Source organism: Crotalus tigris, unplaced genomic scaffold, assembly GCF_016545835.1.
Source record: "Crotalus tigris isolate CLP2741 ecotype Arizona unplaced genomic scaffold, ASM1654583v1 scf7180000019173.45859301935:6455823, whole genome shotgun sequence".
Taxonomy (NCBI): Eukaryota; Metazoa; Chordata; class Lepidosauria; order Squamata; family Viperidae; genus Crotalus; species Crotalus tigris.
In genome coordinates this window covers 109,375-132,376 of record NW_024097414.1, presented here as the reverse complement: position 1 = coordinate 132,376, position 23,002 = coordinate 109,375, and the positions used below count along the sequence as shown (strand labels likewise).

At 44.3% G+C, this 23,002-nt stretch overlaps 1 protein-coding gene across 4 annotated transcripts in view; it reads right to left on the bottom strand.

Annotated features, from left to right (window-relative positions):
* LOC120315768 (ankyrin repeat and fibronectin type-III domain-containing protein 1-like) overlaps positions 1 to 22,058 on the bottom strand; it is a 258,611-nt gene extending 236,553 nt beyond the window's left edge. For all 4 annotated transcript variants that reach the window (XR_005558767.1, XM_039360645.1, XM_039360650.1 and 1 more), the window contains exon 1: positions 21,793 to 22,058. Coding sequence is in view for 1 of the 4 variants with exons in the window: in XM_039360648.1 (XP_039216582.1) it covers positions 21,793 to 21,872 (80 nt within the window). In the remaining 3 variants the exon portion in view is untranslated. The remainder of the gene's footprint in view (positions 1 to 21,792) is intronic.
* Between the last annotated feature and the right edge of the window lie 944 nt (positions 22,059 to 23,002).

Below are 23,002 nucleotides of genomic sequence, written 5' to 3'. Positions count from 1 at the left end.
GGTCAACGACACTCAAGGGAAATAGGACTTTGCTCTCTTGTGGCTACATAGGGATTCTAAGCTGATCCCTCTTTTAACTCCACCTCCACGTTCTGCCACTCCTGAGAATGTCACCTGAGTTCGCCGGTTTCATCTGAGCGGCAAAGGTGTCTGCAGGTATGATCTAATAGGCAAAATGGAGTCCAAAAACTGTGGGATCAACTCCTTGCCTGACTGTATAGGCAGCACCAGGCAGAGCTTCAATTGTGCTCTTGTGGCTGTTGCCTTGACTTTTTTGACCTGCTCAGAAGGCAAAGGAAATAGAAACAGGACTGCGTAAGATGAACTTGAGGGTCCCTTGAACTACAAGGGGATCCAGTCAGTCAACCCTAAAAGAAATCAACCCCGAATTGTTATTTACAAGAACAGATACTGAAGCTGTAGCATAAAATTCTTTGGCCACTAAAGAGAAGACTCACTGGGAAACACCTTGATGTTGAGAAAGATGGAAGGCAGAAGGAGAAAGGGACGGCAGAGGATGAGATAGTTAGACAGTGTCATCAGTGCAATGAATATGAATTTGGACAAACTCTAAGAGACAGTGGAGGACAGGCGTGTTACGGCCCACGGGGTCATGAAGAGTTGGACATAAGTTAGTGGCTGAACAACAACAGCAAAGACAAACTTCTTCAACAGGCAGTTTGAATGGAAGGAAATATGATTTTTCTGCCCCCCCCCCAAAGTTCTAATTTAAGAAAACGAGCATCCTAACTGGGAATCCCATTGGGAAACCCAACTTTCAAACTGGGAAATTAGGGGCACCCAGAGAAATCAATTCAGAACAATTTACGGGGAGGGAAAACACCAGTCCGAGCAATCGAGTCACAGGAGACAGCAATAATGTCTTCAATTTGTTTCTCAGCGGAAAAACTCATGCAACAAACACTAATCCAGCCAAGAGCAAGCTGCTAATTGACTTGTCTCCAATTGTTTCTTTTATCCAGCAATTACTACCCCTCGAAACAATCTGTGCAAATATGTTGAAGCTTAACAGTACCACCGACAGGAAATCATGGATCTGAAATGCAAACAGTAGAAAGAAAACATTACAGTATCCTAGAGGGTAAGAATATTATCCGTAAGGGGGGGGGGATGACCTTCTCTCCCCCACTTTACAGAATACAGAATAACAGATCTGGGTCCTCGGAGGTCTTCTAGTCCAACCTGCTAGTCAAAGAAGGAGTCCCTATAGCATTCTGGACAAATAGCTCTTCTTGAAAACCTCCATTGATGGAGTATCCACAACTGCTGGAGGTGAGCTGTTCCACTCATAACACACAACCAGGAGCCATCTCAATACAATGTGTAGAACAGCTCACGTTTAGGAGAGAGAGAAGTTCCCTAATGATAGACTCCAGCAAAAGCTTAAAAACTTGGGAGAATAAACCTTTGATCCCGTTGACCGACTCAGATTGGATCCTGCAACATTATCCTGGGACGTGTCTATTTAACCTTCATTTGCTTGGACCAGTCCCTGCAGTTTTCTTGCTAAGATTTTTGGAAGTGACTTGGCCCATACTTTTTCTTCCAAGGGCTGAGAGGAAGTGACTGACCCAAGACCACCCAACTAGCTTTGTGTCTAAGGCAGGACTAGAACTCACAGTCTCCTGGCGCCTGAACACAACAACAAATTGACTCTCTTGGTCATTTGTAACTGTTATGGAACCCACCTGGCAGGGTGAAGACCTGGGTCAGCTAAAGGACCACAGAGCCAGGAATGGAAGCATGAATGTAGAAACTGGTTGCCAGTTAACAAAGACAGCGATGGGACAAATAAAGTTGGTTTTAAAATACTTTTCAGTAACTCTACAAAACTATTCCGAGCAATAAAGATGTTCTGACATTTAGCATTCTTGCTGTCTTTCTATTGTTAGTAGACCTATAATAGCTAGGTAGAACATTTTATTCTGCAGTGCGTCACAATTCTTAACAGAGTGGCAATAATAATAGGACAAGCTGCCAATTTACAGAATTGTTATTTGTATCGTATTTCTGAAACTAAACAGATTCCGACTAATATATTGGTATCGTATTTCTGAAACTAAACAGATTCCGACTAATAAAAGTCACCTAAGGTGCCTCTTTCAGCCTACAAAATGTGCTAACCACCTTCAGGCAAATCCAGTAGATATCACCATTTTAATTCAGCTTCAATGCAGTCGGATCAAGTAGCTTATCACAAATACAAATAAATCCCTCCTGATAGAAAAAAGTAATTTTTAAAACCTGCCAATTTTTTTTCCAAGGAGAAAAATGTAAATGAACAAATGTAGATGTTGCATACAAAAAGTTGATGGAAATAACTTGTTTCCTCTTGGTCCATGTGAAAAAAAAAAGGAACCATCACATTTCCTAACTCACATCACTTTCTCCTTTGCAAAATTTCCAGATGTGTGCTTCTAAATGCCAAGAACCTTATATTATTTTTGAATCCAAAAGCTCATAAACAGAGATTTTATGCTTGAACAAGGAGACTGCGGGGGGGGGGAGCAATAACTGTGGCACAGAAGTGATGGCACAAACACGCTCACATTCTTCTGTGCAAATTGATCCTGAAAACTGGCATCGCATTAGCCAAAAAGAACTATCTTCGGCTTTAAAAATCTGCAAAAACAATAATTGTCAATCTCGAGACGAGATCCTGAGAGAGTTTTTTTCAGTTTCATCATACCTACAAATTTTTACTTCTCTCTCTAAAAAAATCAAGAAAAATAAATAACCATTATGAAATATTATATCTATTAAATTAATAGATATAATATTATAAATAGCATATATGAAGAATGGTTGGAGGAATTGGGCATGGCTGGTCTAGTGAAAAGAAGGACCAATATCTCAGGGGCTGCCACAAAGAAGAGGGAGGTCAACCTGTTTTTCAAAGCCCCTGAAGGCAGGACAAGAAGCAACGGATGGAAACTAACCAAGGAGAGAAGCAACCTAGAACTAAGGAGAAACTTCCTAAGAGCAGCTATGGAGATTCTTAGTCATCCAGGTCATGGTTGTCCTAAAGGTGCTTTTTCAAGAGGCAATTAGACTTTTTGGTTTCCTAACAGAACGGCTTACCTTCAGAAGTTGTGGCTGCTCCAACACTGGAAGTTTTTAAGAAGAGACCACTGGACAGCCACTTGTCTCAAATGGTATAGGGCAGGGGTAGGCAACCTTGGCTCTTTTATGACTCGTGGACTTCAACTCCCAGGATTCCTGAGCCAGCTATGCTTGATTTGTTTCCTTGATTTGTTTCTTGATTTGTTTCCTTGATTTGTTTCCTTGATTTGTTTCTTGATTTGTTTCCTTGATTTGTTTCCTTGATTTGTTTCTCCTTGATTTGTTTCCATCCATTGCTTTTTGTCCTGTTTTCTGGTGCTTTGGAAAATTGGTGGACCCCCTCTTCTTTTTGGCCGCCCCTCAGATATTGGAACACTGCTATCATGTCACCCTGGTCCTTCTTTTCATTAAATGAGATCAACCCAATTTCTGCACCTGTTCTTCATATGTTTTAGCCTCCAGTCCCCTGATCATCTTTGTTGCTCTTCTCTTTCCAGAGTCACTACATCTTTTTTTATAATATGGTGACCAAAACATCCAAACATAGATGGCTACACAGATACCCACACACTTGTTTGTACGGTATTCATCTCTCATCATTTGAAATGGAAAGCAAGTGACTCTAACTGCCTGTGTGAAGGTCCGAGAAGAACAAGGTCAACAGAAGAACCTAACAGCTGGATATTTGAAATAAACAGAGGTTGACTCAAAGGAAGATGTTCCTTCAAGTCCTAAAGCCTGCAGAGATAACTACCAAGAGTTCCTTCCCATGGAGAAAGAAAACCAGACCTGTCAATCAAGGCTGATAAACAGGGTCCGGGTTTTTGAAGAAGTCATGCTTTGTTTTCTAACACTACAGATCAAGACAAGCCGTTTCAGGCCGCACTCCAGCACGCATCGGAAATAATGGGATATTAATAAAAACATAACACACTGTCTGGACCTAACATAACGCCTCTCTTGATTATTTCCATGCTTTCATCAGGGCCCATTTGTCAACCATTGTAATGAGGAACAGACTGTTTCATTGCGGCTAAGAAGAATGAGTTTTTGTTCTGCTCTTCTTGTTGTTGATTATCATAATTGGAAAAGGATAACATGCGTTGGTTTTTATTGACCCTGGTGAATCGGTGTGGTCTCTCTCTTTCTACCTCTCTGACAATGATCTAACTGGGTTTATTCTCTGTCTCGTCTCTACTCCCTGACCTTCCATTCCCAATCTGGCGTATGTGGTCCAGAAAGAAAGAAAAATAGTGTAAATATCCCCTTTAATCATGGGTGGTCAGTGCAAAGTGGGTGTAAACAAATAGCCTTCTGCTTTAGGATCTCATGAGAGAAAAGAGATGACTTTTGCGCAAAACACCAAACACAACTCCCAACTACAGGTAGTCCTCGACTTATGACAGTTCATTTAGTGACCGTTCAAAGTTACAACATCACTGAAAAAAGTGACTTATGACCATTTGTCACACCACCGCAGCATCTCCACGATCACGTGGATCAAAATTTAGACGCTTGGCGACTGATTCATATTTATGACGATTTCAGTGTCCCGGGATCACGTGATCCCCTTTTACGACCTTCTGACAAGCAAAGTCAGTTGGGGGGAGCCAGATTCACTTAACAATCGGGGTCTTAACTTATCAACTTCAATGATTCGCTTAACAACTGTGGCAAGAAAAGTCGTAAAATGGGGCAAAACTCATTTAACAAATGCTTCACTTGGCAACAGAAATTTGGGGCTCAACTGTGGCCGTAAGTTGAGGACTACCTGTCTTATTGTGTGAAAGATACAAAGCTCCATTGTTGAAAGAGGATTCACTAGCCAGCCATTAGGGGAAAGAGAGGTTTCCAAGCTGAGCCATGCTGGCTCAGGAATTCTGGGAGCTGAAGTCCACAAGTCATAAAAGAGCCAAGGTTGCCTACCCCTGGTAGGCAACCTTTCAGTCTAACCACCTTACAGGGTTGTTGTTACAGTGAGAATAGGAGGAGGAAGGAGGATTAGGTATGTTCACCACCTTTAGTTATTTACAAAAAATATAAAGGGAATGAATGAATGAATGAATGAATAAAGCAAACAAGTTGATGTTTGGGCAATCATTGTCCTCAGAGGGGCAGAGAGAACATTTTCTTCAGAGAGGTGGATATAGCTTATAAATCTGGATTGGGAGCCCAGAATTATGGTATTTCAACTGCAGTCTAGGACTTGGTTATCAAGCCATAACTATTTTGCCTCGTTCAGTAAATCACAGTTAACTTCTCTCTGCTTATAGATTAGAAACATGGATCCCTTAACGCTCCATTAGCTTCTCCGTATTTTTCTTTAAGAAACTGCCAACTAAATAGGTTGAGAACACAAACATGGAGTCAGACTCCCAGCCTATGTAAAATAACTAAGGGTTACTCCCATCACATGTTACTCCATTAGCTGTACCTCTCTGTGCTTTTAAGAAAGCTGATCAAATTCTCGGCTTTTCATTATGAGCAAATAAAGAACAATTCTGCAAAAGGCAACTCCTTTGCTTCCAGCCGAATGTAATTGAAACGTTCTTTTTTTTTTTTTTTAAACAGCTTTGAAAGGGCACGGAAGGCCAGTTTCAATTTTTCAAGAAAAACCCTCCTATCACCAAGAACTGCAGCCTCAAAGTAATTTACCAAAACCCAAACAGTGACTGAATTAAAAATTCAAGTTGCGTACAAAGCAACATCTTATTTCACTGTGATTTTTCAACAGCTTCAAGCACCGCAAGGTAAGCTAATGGCTTACTCTCTTCACTCACAAACTATGGTGCTGGAGAAGACTCCTGCGAGTCCCCTGGATTGCAAAGCGATCAAGCCGGTCAGTCCTGGAGGAGATCAACCCCAACTGCTCTTTAGAAGGCCAGATCCTGAAGTTGAAACTCAAGTACTTTGGCCACCTAATGAGAAGGAAGGACTCCCTGGAAAAGAGCCTAATGCTGGGAAAGATGGAGGGCAAGAGAAGAAGGGGACGACAGAGAAGGAGGTGACTGGATGGAGTCCCTGAAGCAGTACGTGTGAGCTTAAAGGGACTCCAGAAGATGGTAGAGGACAGGAAGGCCTGGAGGAATGTGATCCATGAGGTCACGATGGGTTGGACACGACTTTGCAACTAACAACAACAATCCTCAAGTTATGGCCACAATCGGTACTGGAATTTTTATTAGTTGTTGTGGTCATAATTTGAGTTAGTCTCAATTTTATGACCATTTTTACTGTATTTGTTAAGTGAATCACCACAGTTAAGTGAATCCAGGGATGGTTAAGAGAATGCCCTGGTCGTAAGTGCCAACTGGTTTTCCAAATGGGCATTTTGTTGTTGTTGTTGGAAATGCGCAAAAAAAGGGTCCCAAATCAAATCAAGAGACCCCAGGACATTGCAACTGGTTACCAAGTGTCTGAATTGCGATCACATAACCATGGAGGGATGCAACGGTTGCAAGTGCGAGGACCCATCGTAAGGGCAAGGACCTGGCGGGTTTCAGCACTGTCCTACCTGCCAACGGTTGCTAAATGAAGGATTGTAAGAAGAGGGCTAGAATTCTGCTGTCACTCAGCTGTAGGAATTGCAAGAAATGGAGGAAGGCAAGGCAGATGGGAGGCGAAAGAAATCCAACGGATAGATAGATGGAAAGCAGAGATTGCCATCAGCCAAGCAAGCCTGAAAGAGGAACAAACTTCCTTATTAGGAATAATTTGCTTGCTAGCTCTTAAGGCTTTGAGCCCAGATTTCCTTTGAAAAATACACAAACGGTTTGGCAGCCAACTGCAACGTAATCGCCCTGCAGGCGAAAGAGCTAGAATACTGCAAATAAAACAAACTTTTAAGGAACTTATTATTGTTGAACCTCTTGCAAAAATAAGAAAAAAAAAACAAACAGAAAACAGAAGGTAGGAAGCGAGGGACACTTTTGAAGCAGATGTCAGCCATAGAGACGCATCACTTCCAGCAGCTCTGTGGCCACCCTAGGCTGCCACAAGGAAGAGGGGGGTCACGTTATTCACCAGAGCACCAGAGGGAAGGACAAAAAACAATGGTTGGAAACTGATCAAAGAGAGAAGCAACCTGGAATTAAGGAGAAACTTCCTGACAGTGAGGACAATCAACCAATGGAACAGCTTGCCTCCAGAAATCGTGGGCGCCCCATCACTAGAGGTTTTTAGGAAGAGGCTAGACATAGGTTCTCCTGCTTGAGCAGGAGGCTGGACTAGAAGACCTCCAGGGTCCCTTCCAGCTCTATTCCATTTACCCTCACCATTTTTCCCCCTAAATTCTGTTCCATGGAACAGAAGGAGCCCATAATATGAAGGTCTCAAATCTCTTCCAAGTCCAAACTGCTTTACTACTGAGAACAACAATAACTCATTGGCTGGGTTACAATTGCACGACAACTGTAAATAAATAAGCTGTAAATAAATGTACATTGTAAAATGAAAAGATGGACTAGGCGGGGGGGGGGTGACATGATAGCAGTGTTCCAATATCTAAGGAGCTGCCCCAAAGAAGACGGGGGGGGGGTCAATCATAAAGTACCTGAAGGCAGGACAGGAAACAATGGATGGAAACTAATCCAGGAGAGAAGCAACCTAGAACTAAGGAGAAACTTCCTGACAGTGAGAACAATCAATCAATGGAACAACCTGCCTCCAGAAGCGGTAAATGCTCCAACGCTGGAAGTTTTTAAGAAGAGATCGGACAGCCATTTGTCTGACGTGGTACAGGGTTTCCTGCCTGAGAAGGGGGTTGGACTAGATGACCTTCAAAGTCCTTTCCAACCCTGTAATTTTGTTTATTCTGTTGTAATGTCACATAAGCATCCTGCATTCACAGGAGAGAAGCAACAAAAACTGCACAGCCCTTCCATCTCTCTAAGCTGCAGAGAAGCAACATGTTTGCTTGGGTTTTTTTTTTTTTTTTTGGTTTTTTTTGCAGGGAAGGCATTTCCAGCAGGAGAGGCCCCCTAGAACAAGAGGACTTCTCCCAAAAATATCTTCCTTGTGCTGCTGACAGATTCTAAAACTCTTTGACTGCATGCATAAAGTCTACCAGCAGTTTAATTAAAAAGCAAAAAAGAAAAGAAGACGGCTGCGTTTTACTACAAGCAATCTGGAGCTAGTGTTAGCTTCCCTAGGATCAAAGCAAAAAATAGAGAATGATTTCATTCCGAGTCCTCATAAACGAATTTGAATTACAGCTGGTGACCGAGAGCGCTAAGCTCTCGACTCCCTGGCCGAGAGGAACAAGGGGAGACAGAGAACTGGTTCTTCGTGGAACAGCACATCCACAACTAGAGTTTTTAATATTACACCAGCTGCTTGCATACCTGACAATTTGCCAGCTATGTTTGAGCCTCAGCCGATCCTCTATGAGTGAACAGGGTAGGCGTGTTGTGCTGCCTCCTTCGCAGCTTCTGTTCTCTTTGATCGTGGGGCCCTTTGGGCAGTGCCCTGACTTTGACCTACATCAAAACGTCTAACTTCACATCTTCTTCCAGGTTCTCCATTAGGCGGTTTCAGAAGGCCACAGGCACTCTTAGAATCAGAGAGGGCTGGACGGGACCTTGGAGGTCCTCTAGTCTAGACCAGTGATGGCGAACCTTTGAGAGACCGAGTGCCCAAACTGCAACCCAAAACCCACTTATGCATCGTTGAGTGCCGGGTGGGTGTGGCCCATTGGGTGGGCGTGGCCCATTGGGTGGGCGTGGCTGCGGTGGTAACGGCAGACTGGGTGGGACTAAAAAGTTCAATCAATCAATTCCAACTTGGCAAGATCTTTTTTTTTCCCGCGAGAAGTTGAAGTTGACTGATTGAACCTTTTTTTTTTTTTTTGCACATGGCGGCGGAGGCGTAAAGCGAAAAGGTTTTATAAAACCCAGCTGAAGGACTAGGATAGGGCGACGGCACGCGTGCCCACAGAGAGGGTTCTGAGTGCCGCCTCTGGCACCCACGCCATAGGTTCGCCACCACTGGCCTAGACCAATCCCCTGCCCAAGGCAAGAGGCCATGTTCCATTCCAGACAAATGACTGCCCAGTCTCTTCTTGAAAACCTCCAGCAATGGAGCGCCCAACGCTCCCAGGAGGCAAGCAGTTTCCCTTGATCCAATCTCGGAAATTCCTCCTTATTTCTAAGTTGGATCTCCATCTGAGGAGCTTCCACCCATGACTTGTCTTGCCCTCAGATAATGTGGAGAATTAATCAACACCCTCTTCCCTGTGTGACAGCCCCTCAAGTGCTGGAAGACAGCTATCATGTCACCTCTAAGGAATGGTTGCTGGAATTGGGTATGTCTAGTTCAACGAAGAGAAGGACGAGGGGGGACATGATAGCAGTATTCCAATATCTCAGGGGCTGCCCCAAAGAAGAGGGAGTCAAGCTATTCTCCAAAGTGCCTGAAGGCAGGACAAGAAGCAACGGATGGAAACTAATCAAGGAGAGAAGCAACCTAGAACTAAGGAGAAACTTCCTGACAGTGAGAACAATTAACCAGTGGAACAGCCTGCCTCCAGAAGCAGTAAATGCTCCAACACTGGAAGTTTTTAAGAAAAGACTGGACAGCCATTTGTCCGAAATGGTGTAGGGTTTCCTGCCTGAGCAGGGGGTTGGACTAGATGACTTCCAAGGTCCCTTCCAACTTTACTACTATTACTATTAGGCTAGGCCAAGGGTAGGGAACCTTGGCTCTTTTCTGACTCGTGGACTTCAATACCCAGAATTCCTGAACCAGCCATGCCGAGTCAGGAATTCTGGGAGTTGAAGTCCACAAGTTGTAAAAGAGCCAAGATTCCCTACCCCTGGGCTAGTCATACCTAATTCCCTTAGCCATTCATCATATGGTTTAGCCCAGTGGTGGGATTCCAATAGGTGAACAACCGGTTCTCTGTGTGGATGCCGCTTCCGGAAGTCTGTTCTGGGCCTGGGCAACCAAAAATTAGCTACCGGTTCTGCCGAAGTGGTGCAGACCGGCTGAATCCCACCACTGGTTTAGCCTCCAAATCCCTTATCATCTTTGCTGCTCTTCTCTGCACTTTCTCATAAGCAAGAATAGGAATGTTCGGACTCCATATTCAACCATTGCCCTCCAAAGGCTGAGCACCAGCAGAAGAGGAATCAAAATGCCATTGAGAAACCAGAATGAAGTGACCAGATGTTTCAAGTGAAGTCCAAGAGATACAGGAGCCTGGATGTTCCTCAAAAGAAGAAAGACAAAAGAGGGAATCATATCCCACAATAACAGTTTGGTAAGTAATAAAAATACGAGCCCTGGGGAACTGTTGGATAGCTGAGCTTCACCATTTCCTTTCATGGTGACCCTTTATCTAACCCAGGGGTAGGCAACCTTGACTCTTTTATGACTCGTGGACTTCAACTCCTAGAATTCCTGAGCCAGCCATGCTGGCTCAGGAATTCTGGGAGTTGAAGTCCACGAGTCATAAAAGAGCCAAGGTTGCCTACCCCAGATCTAACCAATTTCAGGAAACTCACTTATCTAAAGGAGGTGCAAGAGTCACTGATAGGCTAGATTCATTCACCAGAATCAGTTATTATTTGTTAAACCGTGATCAAGCGCACTTGACTAGGTTGACACAATAAACCAATATTAAGCAAATATGGGTTTGTAAATTATAAAAACTTGAATGGACTCCATTTTGAGGCTCTAAAACAGCTATAGTTTTATGTAGGTATCTCCCCTGGATTGCTTCCCTTCGTGGCTACTTCCCGATGACTTATTATTTCATCCTATCTCTTCTGAAAGGAAACAGGCACGGTTTCCGAACTGACTTCATAATTACGTGGCCTGTTCTAAGTTTGGAAAGTGAAAAATTACATACAAGGGGCAGAGCTTGGTTTCAAAGTCAAAGGCTTCAGAGAAACAGACGCTTGGGATACCTTGCCCCATCAAAAAAAGGATCGACACTCAATTACGATGGCTCTGAGCAGCTCACTCACATATAAAGCATGATACAACTCTATAAAGGCCCTTGTATCTTGCAACAACACAAAGTGAAGCCATAGAGAAGAATAAGGAGAAAACAAATGCTCTCTCATTTTCCTTCATCTTTCTTGCTTTTCCAATCTTGGATACGGATTCAAATATCCTTGGAAAGACTGATAAATTATAAATAAGATAGGTACTGAGATACTGTATGATGTTGATCGTGGAGAAACTACCTGTAGAAATTTGCAGAATCTCTTTCTAACGGTAGCCAAATTATAGGTGTTATTATGCCCGTTAAAATTCACCAGTGCTGACTCAAGTTAACCCATTTTCTATATAGCACAGAATGAACCATACTGGAAACCCAGTATAGCACACTAGTCAAGGACTACCTGTATTTCTACCTTCTTAACTGACAATGAATTTTGAACTGGGGGATTTTTAAAAAATAAATCCATTTTTAACAGTCCTTTGGTTACCGCTGTTCATTGGATTTTTCAAAAGTATATTTCAGTAGTGATCTGGGTTCCAGATCAGCTGGGACATCTCTAAAGCCTGCACCAGGTGCACAACCTTGTAATAATCCAGCCACAAGGTACACAAGTCAGATATCCTCAGTCAGATCCATTTTTTATGGAACTGTTCACTATATCAAGATCCATCAGCTGGCTATTCCTCTGAAAGCAACATTAATGCATTCCAGATTTTATATGTAGGATGCAATTTTTTCCTTGTGCATTTTTAGGCTGTTTTTAATTATTGTTAGCTGCCCAGAGTCATACATTTGGGAACGGGTGACCATATATTTTTGATAAATCAATGCACGAATACATAAAATAAATTAATACAGAAATTTATTTTGGGCAGAAGCCTGCTCAGGCACACATCTAACCCAAAGAAGACATGCAAATTATTTCAGTTGTGCAACTCTCAAGCTAGAGAAGATGAGTGATACATCCCATTTTAATTTTTGCAGGGAGTTTGCGAGCCCTGTTCACTAGATGCCTCATAAAGGAGCAACCAGATAGCGATAATGAATGGTCTACCTCTTTTTTCCTAACAAACCGTCGGTCCGTTGTTATTCTTAACCATGAATAACAAAATTCAGTCTAGCAATTATGAGAAAGCATCAGCAAACATTATGTAACGTAATACGTGGGTTTTATTAAAAACACCTCTTCTTTAATATATGCATTGTCGTAGGGATTATTTTAGGTTGCTTTTGGGTATTTACAAATGACAAAGGATCTCATGTCTGCATGTTGGCCTAAGACAGGGGTGTCACACTCGCAACGTCACGTGATGCGTCACGACATATCGTGGCTTTTTTTGCCATTGCATCGCTATGATGCATCTGGACCGGAAGGCGGCAGTTTGACACCCCTGGCCTAAGGCAAGGGTCTCCAACCTTGGCAACTTTCAGACTTATGGACCTGAACTCCCAGAATTCCCGTGAGCCAGGGAATTCTGGGAAGTGAAGTCCACAAGTCTTAAAATTGCCAAGGTTGGAGACCTCTGGTCTAAGGCTAAGCTATAAAGAAAGTTACTTCCTGATTAAGGGCATATCGGGATTAAGTTGACACATCATACACCTTAATCCATGGCTAGAGATGAAACCATAATTGCCTCTGTTCACCTAGCACACCGAGTCAGAATCTAGTTTTCCAACTACAATGTTTGCATTCACACAGTAGACTAAACCAAGTAAAAGCAAGTTATGACTTTTGTAAACCAAGCCAAGAGCTTAGGCTGTAGCCTTCATTCATCACATCTATCAAGAATATCGTTTTCTTGAGACAGTCACTTGTCTGAAATGGTATTCTCCTGATCGAGCAGGGGGCTGGACTAGAAGACCTCCAAGCTCCCTTCCAGATTCTATTCTATTCTATTCTATTCTATATTCTATTCTATTCTATTCTATTCTATTCTATTCTATTCTATTCTATTCTATTCTACTCTACTCTACTCTATTCTTTCCATCATAGAGATGGCGTCTTCTCCAGCAGCCATCTCCTTGTTCAAAAGCACTGATTTAAACCAGTGAAATGGGCCCTTTTCTCCATTTTGCCAAATGGGGAGGGCCAACCTTGGTCTGAAAGAGGTCCCTGGAGAATGAAATGGAAGTCAGCTAGTACTCTTTTAGATCAGGCCATCTGCCTTCACATCGTGTTTCCCCTCACTCTCTGCTCCCATTTGCCTTCCCATTTGCCTGTTTCAAATGTGACAGCCACCTTCTCTTCTCTTTCTTCTCTCCAGAAAAAGGAGGAGAACAGACTGTCCATCATGGAAGCCCAAGAGAGCATTCTCTCTGCCTTTCACATAGACACAGCATTAGCAGGATCCCAGTGGCCGGTCGCTCTCCAAAAACAGCAGCACGCTGTATATATTAAAGTGTTACTAGGCAACAATGCCAAATTCCTGATTGCTCCCCCATTTTCTGCATACCCTAAAAGGAGAAGGGGAGGGGGGGAATGACACAATATCAAAGCAATTCAAACACGACAGGCAGAATACAGGTAGTGCTCGACTTACAACAGTTCATTTAGTGACTAGTCAAAGTTACAAGGGCGCCGGAAAAAAAGTGGCTTATGACCATTTTTCACAGTTATGACCTTTGCAGCATCCCCGTGGTCAGGTGATGCAAATTCAGACGCTTGGCAACTGACTCGTACTTACGACGGTTGCATTGTCCCGGGGTCACGTGATCCCCTTTTGCGAGCTTCTGACAAGCAAAGTCAATGGGGAAGCCGGATTCACTTAACAACCGGGTTGCTAACTTATCAGCTGCAGCGATTCACTTAACAACCGAGGCGAGAAAGGTCGTAAAATGGGGCAAAACTCATTTAACCACAGAAATTTGGGGCTCAATTGTGGTCGTAAGTCACGGACTACCTGTACTAGTTTCCCGCCTCAATCATTTGCTGGGTTTACATTTGCTATATTATGTATGTATATATGAATAAATCCAGCCACTGTGGTTTATAAACTCATTACAAACCAGAAGCAGCGTTCAAGTCATTAAACTTTGCTCATCAAACTCCACTTTTTAAATAAACAAATAAATTGCTTATTACAATTGGTCAGCTCAGCTCTTAAGCTCCTTTAGCTGACCAGGAAGAGAGCCACCCAACAGTCAAAGCATCTATCTACATTTTACTAATTTTATCAACAAAAACACAAACAGGCGTTCTTGTAAATTACTTTCCTGAAATCAAGATTCTTGACGGTCTGGCGTATTATTATTTTTAATTCCTGACCAACCCTTGTTAGCTTCTTGGAATTGGGGCATTTTCTCTAGCTGCTACCACAGGGCCCGCATTCAGTTCTCAGATTTTGCACTGACATCAGCCTGACTGTTCTGTCACTTTCCCCATTTTTCTTAAGGTGGGAAGAAAATTGGTCCATTTGCAACCTTCTGACATCTCGTCTGTTTGCCAAGATTGCAGTTCGTTCAGCATCTTCAATCGGAGTTGAAGACTTGGTCCTTCAAAAAAAGCCAGATGTTCTTTTACCATCTGTACAAGTTCCTTCTTTTTCTTTTAGAAAAATTTTAGTTAATTCAAAGAAGGTTAAAAATACAAAACATCGTTGTTGTTTTTTAAAAAAAGAACAAAATAAAAAACAACAAAAAAGACATTAAAAAGTGTCTTTTTAAAAAAGGGGAAAAAAGACCAACACATTTACACATAACATCCTCCCTAGTTGAATGCTGATTGTATAATACAGCAATATTGGTTTCCCACCCTGAAAGAATTTTAAATTGTTAAACTACTAAATCCACTCACAAATTGTTAAGCTGTCATCTATAGATATGACTTTCAAGTTAATGGCATAATATTGAACACACGTATTTCAAAATGCTTCTTCCTTTTTTCTAGTTAAGCGATAATTTCTATTCGAAGGAAATTCCTACAGGACAGGAGTCTTTCCTATCACATTGAAGGAGATGACCAGGCTGAGCCTGAGGGAGGGGTCAAATGCACCATCAGTCTTGAATCCCTTCGCACCCACAAGAGATCGAAGTCCAGCTCACCTTGAATTCCACTGACTCTTATCTACCGCCTATTTGCTTGGACCATTAATAGTTCAGATTCCTTTAGAGAGCTGAAACTTGGAATAAACCTTATATTCATTGAACGGCCTGGATTTCCCGATGTCCATGCTTTAACACACATGTTCCCTACATTTTGTTGGATTCCAGGTCCCATCATCTCCAGCCAACATGTGTAGCAAATGGGACTGATGGGGTGTACAGTCTACCCAGGAACTCACAACTGGAAAAGGTCATTTGAGAACCACACAGACCATAGTATACAGGTAGTCCTCAACGTATGACCACAGTTGAGCCCAAAATTTCTGTTGCTAAGCAAGATAGTTGTTAAGGGAGTTTTGCCCCCATTTTAAGACCATCGTTAAGTGAATCACTGCAGTTGTTAAGTTAGTAACATGGTTGTTAAGTGAATCTGGCTTCCCCCTTGACTTGGCTTGTCAGAAGGTCGTAAAAAGGGACACTGCAACCGTCATAAGCATGAGTCAGTTGCCAAGCGTTTTAATTTTGATCCTGTGACCATGGGGATGCTGCAACGGTCATTAAGTGTGAAAAAACAGTCATAAGTCATTTTTCAGCATCGGAACTTTGAACGGTCACTAAACAAACGGATGTAAGTCGAGGACTATCTGTACTGTATTGAAAATCGCCATTCAGTTCTTCCATGATGTCCTTACCCACCCAGAAAAAAATGGAAATAGGCTGGTGGATACAGAAGCATATCAATATTTCCCAGGAAAGATGGAAATGAAGAGCTTAGCTAGCCTAAGTGTTAAAATATTCCCTTCCCTTCATTTGCAATACAAACCACAGACATTAGTGGCACACCAATCCCTTGGCCAGCTCTATAACTTTGCCTACAAATCAGCTGTGTAAAATGCAAAATTAAGCTGTTCATCATATTCATCATCCATGGGTTATTCAATTTCTCCAAGAAGCAACATTGCCAGCCCGGTGTTTTAGACAGACTCTCATTTCCATGAACAGATCCTGCCCAAAGCTGAAAAGAGCGTTATTATATCATGAAGCCTCGTCTCTCTTTTGCCATCCAAGGCAAACCAGAAAACATCTCTCCCCAAAAAACAGCAGATATTTTGCAAGGAGGGGGTGGACTGCTCCTTCAAAAAAAAAAAAAAAGCAACAATAAATATTTCTTTTCATTTTAAAAGATGAAGAAAAAAAAATAAGCCCAAAGAAATTAATATACATTGCCTCTGTTTCAAGAGCTACATTCCATTTTAGATACAAAAACAGGGTGTTTGGAAAGGCTACCATTCAAATCCCTCCCAAAAATAATTCACATCTTTGCTCTGACCTTTGTGGGGGGGGGGGAAGTTTATAAAACTTTCTCTCTGCTCCTCATTAAACCAACAATCTGCGCTCACTTATTCCATGGTCTCCGGACAATATGTTCCCCCACTGAATACTTGAACAAGAAACAGGAAGCTTGTCTTCTTACAAGGATGGGGGGGGGGGGGACACAAACCTTAATTTGAGCAGGGAGAGAGGAAAGAGAGAGTGGGGGGGAGCATAATCAGGATTTGGGAACGATTTCCGGAGTGGAGGGCAACTAGACAGAAGAGGATAGCAATGCATAGCTGGAACATTCGCCCCCCCTCCCCCCCCAAAAAAGCTTCTTTGCCAAGAAGGAATACTATGGTTACAAAACCAAAGCAGGGTTTTTCTCTGCTTGCTTCCCAACAAAAAGCTTCAGCGAAATCAAATTGTATCACATGCACCGTGAAAACAACAACAACAACAACAAAAAAAAAATTACAGAGAGGAAGTGCACCAAAAAGTGGGGACCAGAAGGCAGAGGAAAGTATATCCCTGCTGGTGGGGAGGTAGGAGAAACCCCAAAGAACCTCAAAGAGAGAGAGATTTGTCTCCTTAAACCAGTGGTTCTCAACCTATGGGTCGGGGCCCCATTTGGGGTCGAACGACCATCTCACGGGAGTCGTCAAACAACGCAGTCCGCCATTTTTTCCCCCCTTTTCCTTAGCTGTGCTACTCCCTTTTATTTTATTGGCTTTTGAAAGCCAATAGGAATTGTCCAGGCTGTCTCTGCCCTGCTGAGCCCGCCAAAAGTCCCATTCTGCAAACAGTGCTGCACCAGTTGAGTAGTCCTCGACTTACGACCAGTTGAGTAGTCCTCGACTTACGACCGGTTGGGGGGTTAACGGCATTAAAAAGGTTGAGAACCACTGCCTTGTTGTTTTTAAAAAGCCATTGACCAAACCTGGATCAAGAGAAAAAAGGAAGCAACAGAGCCATGACATCTGAAGAGGAGTGTTTTATAAGAAGAGAGATACCTTTATATGAAGGTATCCCTCCTCCACTTTGTCTTTCATAGGATTATCTCAACTTCACAAAGCTCTCCGTGGTTTGCTTATTAAGGTGACCCATTATTCTCCCTTAAAGACCCCCCCTTCAAAAAAAAACGAGGGAATTGGAACAACACTGTATAGGAGGGGGGGAAGGAAAATAAAAAACAAGGCCTTTTAGATGGCCTCAGCTGGTGATAGTGGAGAAGCAGAAGGCAGAGAGAAGCCCTTAGAAATCTGTCCTCAAGGGCAGGGGAGAAATTTTGAAAAAAATAACACAAACTGAATTATGTGCTTTTTTATAAAGGGGCCCAGAATCAGTCCCACGTGCACACTGATGACAAATATTGGTGGAAAATTCCACTCGGTGTAAAGTGGTAGTATTCAAAGCAGGAAGATGGAGCCTCCTTCATTCCAGATGCAAATGGACTTTACAAAGCAATAGAACTGCTCTTTATCCACAACCTCTGTCACTCACTCAAGCGCTGAAAGAACCATGGTTTGACTAAGCCATGCTTACGAATGAAGGCAAATATATGTGTCCCGGGATAATCTTGCAGGATCTAACCTGGGTTGCTCACTGTGACCAGAGGTTTAATTTTCCGAGCTTTCAGATTTGTGCTGGAGCCCATGTCCTAAAACTTGAAAGGTTAAACCTGTTCCCAGTGACCGACCCAGATTGGGTCCTAAACCATGCTTGCCTGGAATTATGCAACATCCGAATTCTGGGAGTTGGTCCACAAAGTCTTAAAGTGGCCAAGTTCGAGGAGCCCTGTCCTAAATCATACGACATGGTGTAGATGCCTTGGTAAGGCCACACTTGGAATACTGCATCCAATTTTGGTCACCATGATGTAAAAAAGATGTTGAGACTCTAGAAAGAGTACAGAGAAGAGCAACAAAGATGATTAGGGGTCTGGAGGCTAAAACATACAAGGAACAGTTGCTGGAATTGGGTATGTCTAGTTTAATGAAGAGAAGGACAAGGGGGGACAGGATAGCAGTCTTCCAATCTCTCAGGGTCTGCAACAAAGAAGAGGGAGTCAAGTTATTCTCCAAAGTGTCTGAAGGCAGGACAAGAAGCAACGGATGGAAACTGATCAAGGAGAGAAGCAACCTAGAACTAAGGAGAAACTTCCTGACAGTTAGAATAATTAACCAGTGGAACAACCGGCCTCCAGAAGCGGTGAATGCTCCAACACTGGAAGTTTTCAAGAAGAGACTGGACAGCTATCTGTCCGAAATGGTGTAGGGTTTCCTGCCTGAGCAGGGGGTTGGACTCGATGACCTCCAAGGTCCCTTCCAACTTTATTATTATTATTATTATTATTAACAATGGCATCCAGGGGAATGCAATATTTATCACATCTCTAAGCCGCCAGTTTCATTCTGATGCATTGCAACTTACAATGATTGACATATCCATGGTACATCTAAAACAGTGGTTCTCAACCTGTGGGTCGGGACCCCATTTGGGGTCGAACGACCATTTCATGGGGGTCGCCAAACAACACAGTCCACCATTTTTTCCCCCTTTTCCTTAGCTGTCCTACTCCCTTTTATTCTATTGGCTTTTGAAAGCCAATAGAATAGATTCTCTTGAATAGAGTCTAATTCTATTGGCTTTCAAAAGCCAATAGGAATTGTCCAGGCTATCTCTGCCCTGCTGAGCCCGCCAAAAGTCCCATTCTGCAAACGGTGCTGCACCAGTTGAGTAATCCTCGACTTACGACCGGTTGAGTAGTCCTCGACTTACGACCAGTTGGGGGTCACGGCATTAAAAAGGTTGAGAACCACTGATCTAAAAGCACAGCAAAAAAAAAAAAGCCAGTCACATATTAACTTCAAAATGTCCATATTATTTAAATGACCATGTCTTCTTCTTCTTCTTCACTTCCTCTTTTACCACTTCGGCTGTCAAGGGACTAATCACACACGTAGTATAACTGTCATCATCACATACTATGCCACTAAAGGAGTATCGCCAATAGTAGTAAACCAAGAGAAAACAAGGTACATTACAGGCACATTGTGTACAAAGTACATCAGCCTATGATCAGAATCGGGCCCACAATTTCCATTGCAAGGCAGTTGCGGGAGTTTTGCCCCATTTTACACTACTAAGGGATTCTCTGCGGTTGTTAAGCTAGTCGCATGGTTGTTAAGTGAATCTCACTTTCTTTTGATTTTGCATATCAGAAGGTGGCAAAAAGGTGATCGCTTGACCCCAGGACACTGCAGCTGTCCTAAATAGGAACCAGTTGCCAAGCATCTACATTTTCATCATTTGTACATGGGGAGGCTGCAAAGGTCGTAATGGCGAAAAACGGTCCTAATTCACTTTTTTCAGTCTTGTTGTAACTTTGAAGAGTCATTAAATGAACTGTTGTAGGTGTGTTATATATGTGTACACTTTTGAGAACAAGCAATAAAATTTCAATTTTTAATGTGTGCCGTTGTGCCCACAGGAAAAAAAAACATGACAATAAATGATCTCTGTATCTCTATCTATTTCTATATCTCTATCTATCCATCTATGTATCTATCCATCCATCTCTATCTCTATCTCTATCTCTCCATCTATCCATCTATGGGACATCCAAAAACAAAGTGCAGTCAGACATTCACACTACTGTAAATATAAATATAGTATCCATATATCCTGGATAATAATAATAATGACAAACTTTTAATGACTTTTAAATATAGTACAACTAACATTGCAATTTACCACCTCAATAGTTTAGCATTCCTCATAGAATCCAGGGCTCTTGTTTGTTGCTGTGAGAATATCATGTTTAATATTGCCCACAGCCGATAAATTCACACAGGCAAGGTTCAGTGATCTCTTATTAATCAACAACTCAGTTATGCATGAATACAGCACAGACACATCATGTAAAACACACTTGAAAATACTCTTGTCGTGGTTAGAGAACTCACTGGCAGGCAAAAAAAGGAACAACGTCCCAATCCATCACTAGATTGAATTAGGTCTGCACACTTCCTTTAAGCCGTGGCATGAATATGGCTTACTGACAACACAACTGGCCAGATTCCCACAATACAATCTACGAAGCACCAAACAGGCTGTTTAAGCTAAAAGCCAGCTGCCCCCAGCAGAGCATCATGTGAATTCACCCCTCTGCTCAAGGACATGGTGGAAAGGGGGCTGGAGGCATATCACACCAGCAGCCTCTGCTTCCTCCCGTCAGATGGGGCCTGACCTTCCCCCCCCCCCTTGGCTGAACGAGAGCCAAAGCAGAGTCTGCCAAAACAAAAGAGAGAGAAACTCCCAACATCTAGGCATTCCGGAGGACGCAAAGCCAGTCCCATAACAAACTTTTATTCTCCCTCTAGAATAAGGCTGTCCAACCGTGGCTGGCTGGGGAAATCTGGGAGCTGAAGTCTACGGGTCTTATTAAAGTCTTTAAGACTTGTGGACTTCAACTCCCAGAATTCACCAGCTGGCTGGGGAATTCTGGGAGTTGAAGTGCACAAGTCTTAAAGTTGCCAAGGTTGGACAGCCTTATTCTAGAGTGAGCATAAACGTTTGTTATGGGAGTTGAAGTCCACGGGTCTTATTCAAGTCGCCAGGGTTGGACAGCCCACCTCTAGAAGAAATCTGAGCAGACGCCCAACACCTGGCAGGACATCCCAAGGCACAGGCTGGACTGAAAGCACCTTTTTGCCAACCCCGTTCCTTCCTCAAGGGGAAACTTCGGTGCCCATACCTCCCTGCCCCTCTGGGCAAAAGTTGGGGGGTTATGGGCACTAGAGTGCACGAGAGCTGGGCAGGCAGAGGATGGAGATCCAGCAGAGCGAGCCCATCTTAAACGAAGTGTGGGAGAGGAGCGAGAAGGAGGGAGGGAGGGAGGGAGAAGGAGGGAGGGAGAGAGAGAAAGAGGGAGGGAGAGAGAGGGAGGGAGGGAAAGGGAGAGAAAGAGAGAGGGAGGAAGAGAGGGAGGGAGAGGGAAAGAAAGAAAGAAAGAAAGAAAGAAAGAAAGAAAGAAAGAAAGAAAGAAAGAAAGAAAGAAAGAAAGAAAGAAAGAAAGAAAGAAAGAAAGAAAGAGTTCAAGTCGGGAGAGTTTTCTCCACTTGGATCAGAGACGCTGGGGCGACGGTGCCTCTGAGTACGTTAAGAGCGCGCTGCAGGGAAGAAGAGGGGGGAGGGGGAGAGAGAGGAAGGGGGAGAACAGGGGTCTCCCACGGGGTGGGGACTTCAGGAAGAGGGGCTTTACTCAAGGAAGGAGGGAGGAGGAGGAGGAGGCAACCCTGCACGCAGCCCTGAGCCGAGCAACCAACCCAACTAGCCCAGCCTTGCCCTCGTTCACCCAAAAGGGCAGGCGGCCGGGAGCGCGGGGCACCGGAGAGACCTACCCGGGGACGCAGACCGAGCACCGCAGCGCGACAACGGCGGCGGCGGCGGCTACAGCTCCTTCCACCGGCCGAGGGCTCATCCTGCAAGGCAGCCGCCTCCTCCTCCTGCTGCTCTTCGCGCGAAGGGCAGGGCAAGCTCCGCCCCTTCCCGGGGAGGGGAGGGGCCAGCAGCTGCAGCAGCAGCAGCAACAGCAGCAACCGCAGCCGCGTGGGAAGCCTGTGCTCTGGCTCCGGGGCTTCTCCCGGGGACGCTGCCCCGAGCTCGCTTCGGCGGGGCTGCGGGAGGTTTTTCTTCCAGCGTTCTCCGCGCCCCACCTCGGCCGGGCTTCGCCCCGTCCTTCCCTGTCGTGCCCTTCCGCAGGCTGCAGGGCGCGGCTCGTCCGGTGGAGAGGGGGGGCTCCCCCCGGGGCAGAGGCGGCGGAGCCGGTGACCCGGGGCGGCGCGCGGTCTGGGGTTCCGCGCGTGCCGCCGCCGCCGCCGAACGCGGGCCAAGGAGCCGAGCGGGAGCCGGCGAGAGTTTCGGCGCGGCCTGTCGGTCCAGTTTTGGGCATTTGCTGTAATTGGATGGCAACGCAGACCTTCGGCGGGCGTCGCGAAGCGCGCGGGCCGGCCTTCCTGCCCGATGCAATCTGGCTAATGACACGCTGCGGACGGAACGGGCACTCGGGAGAAAGGGTGGCGAGGCGGGAGACGCGCGCGCTTTCCGAGCCATCCTTGGCGGAGCTGCGCCTAGAAAGTGCCCTTTGGACCGGAGCCTGGTCCGAGGGGGGCCGATCCAGAAGGAAGAATCTTCCTGGGAAAGCAGAGGATTTTGCCGTTTCGCTTTCCTGACTGGCCCGGGTGGCCTTTTTGGGTTTTTGGTGAGGGAAAGGGAAAGGATGCCTGTAAATTTGCACGGGTGTCCAACCTTGGCAACTTTGAAGCCCTGTGGACTTCGACTCCCAGAATTGCCCAGCCAACTTTTAAAACCTGTGGACTTCAGCTCAATTCAAGCTATGCTGCGGAGGGAATTTGGAGAGTTTGAAGTCCCCGGGTCTTAAAGTTGCCAAGATGGGACAGCCCTGCTAAAGGACACGAGTGTTGCTTTGCTTGAGTTTATAAACACTGAAAAGACAATGTTGCAACTCGGATGAATGCAACTGTCTCATAATGTCACAATGTATTGGCAATACACATTGGTGTAAACTGAGAGCTGTTGCTAGAGCAGTGT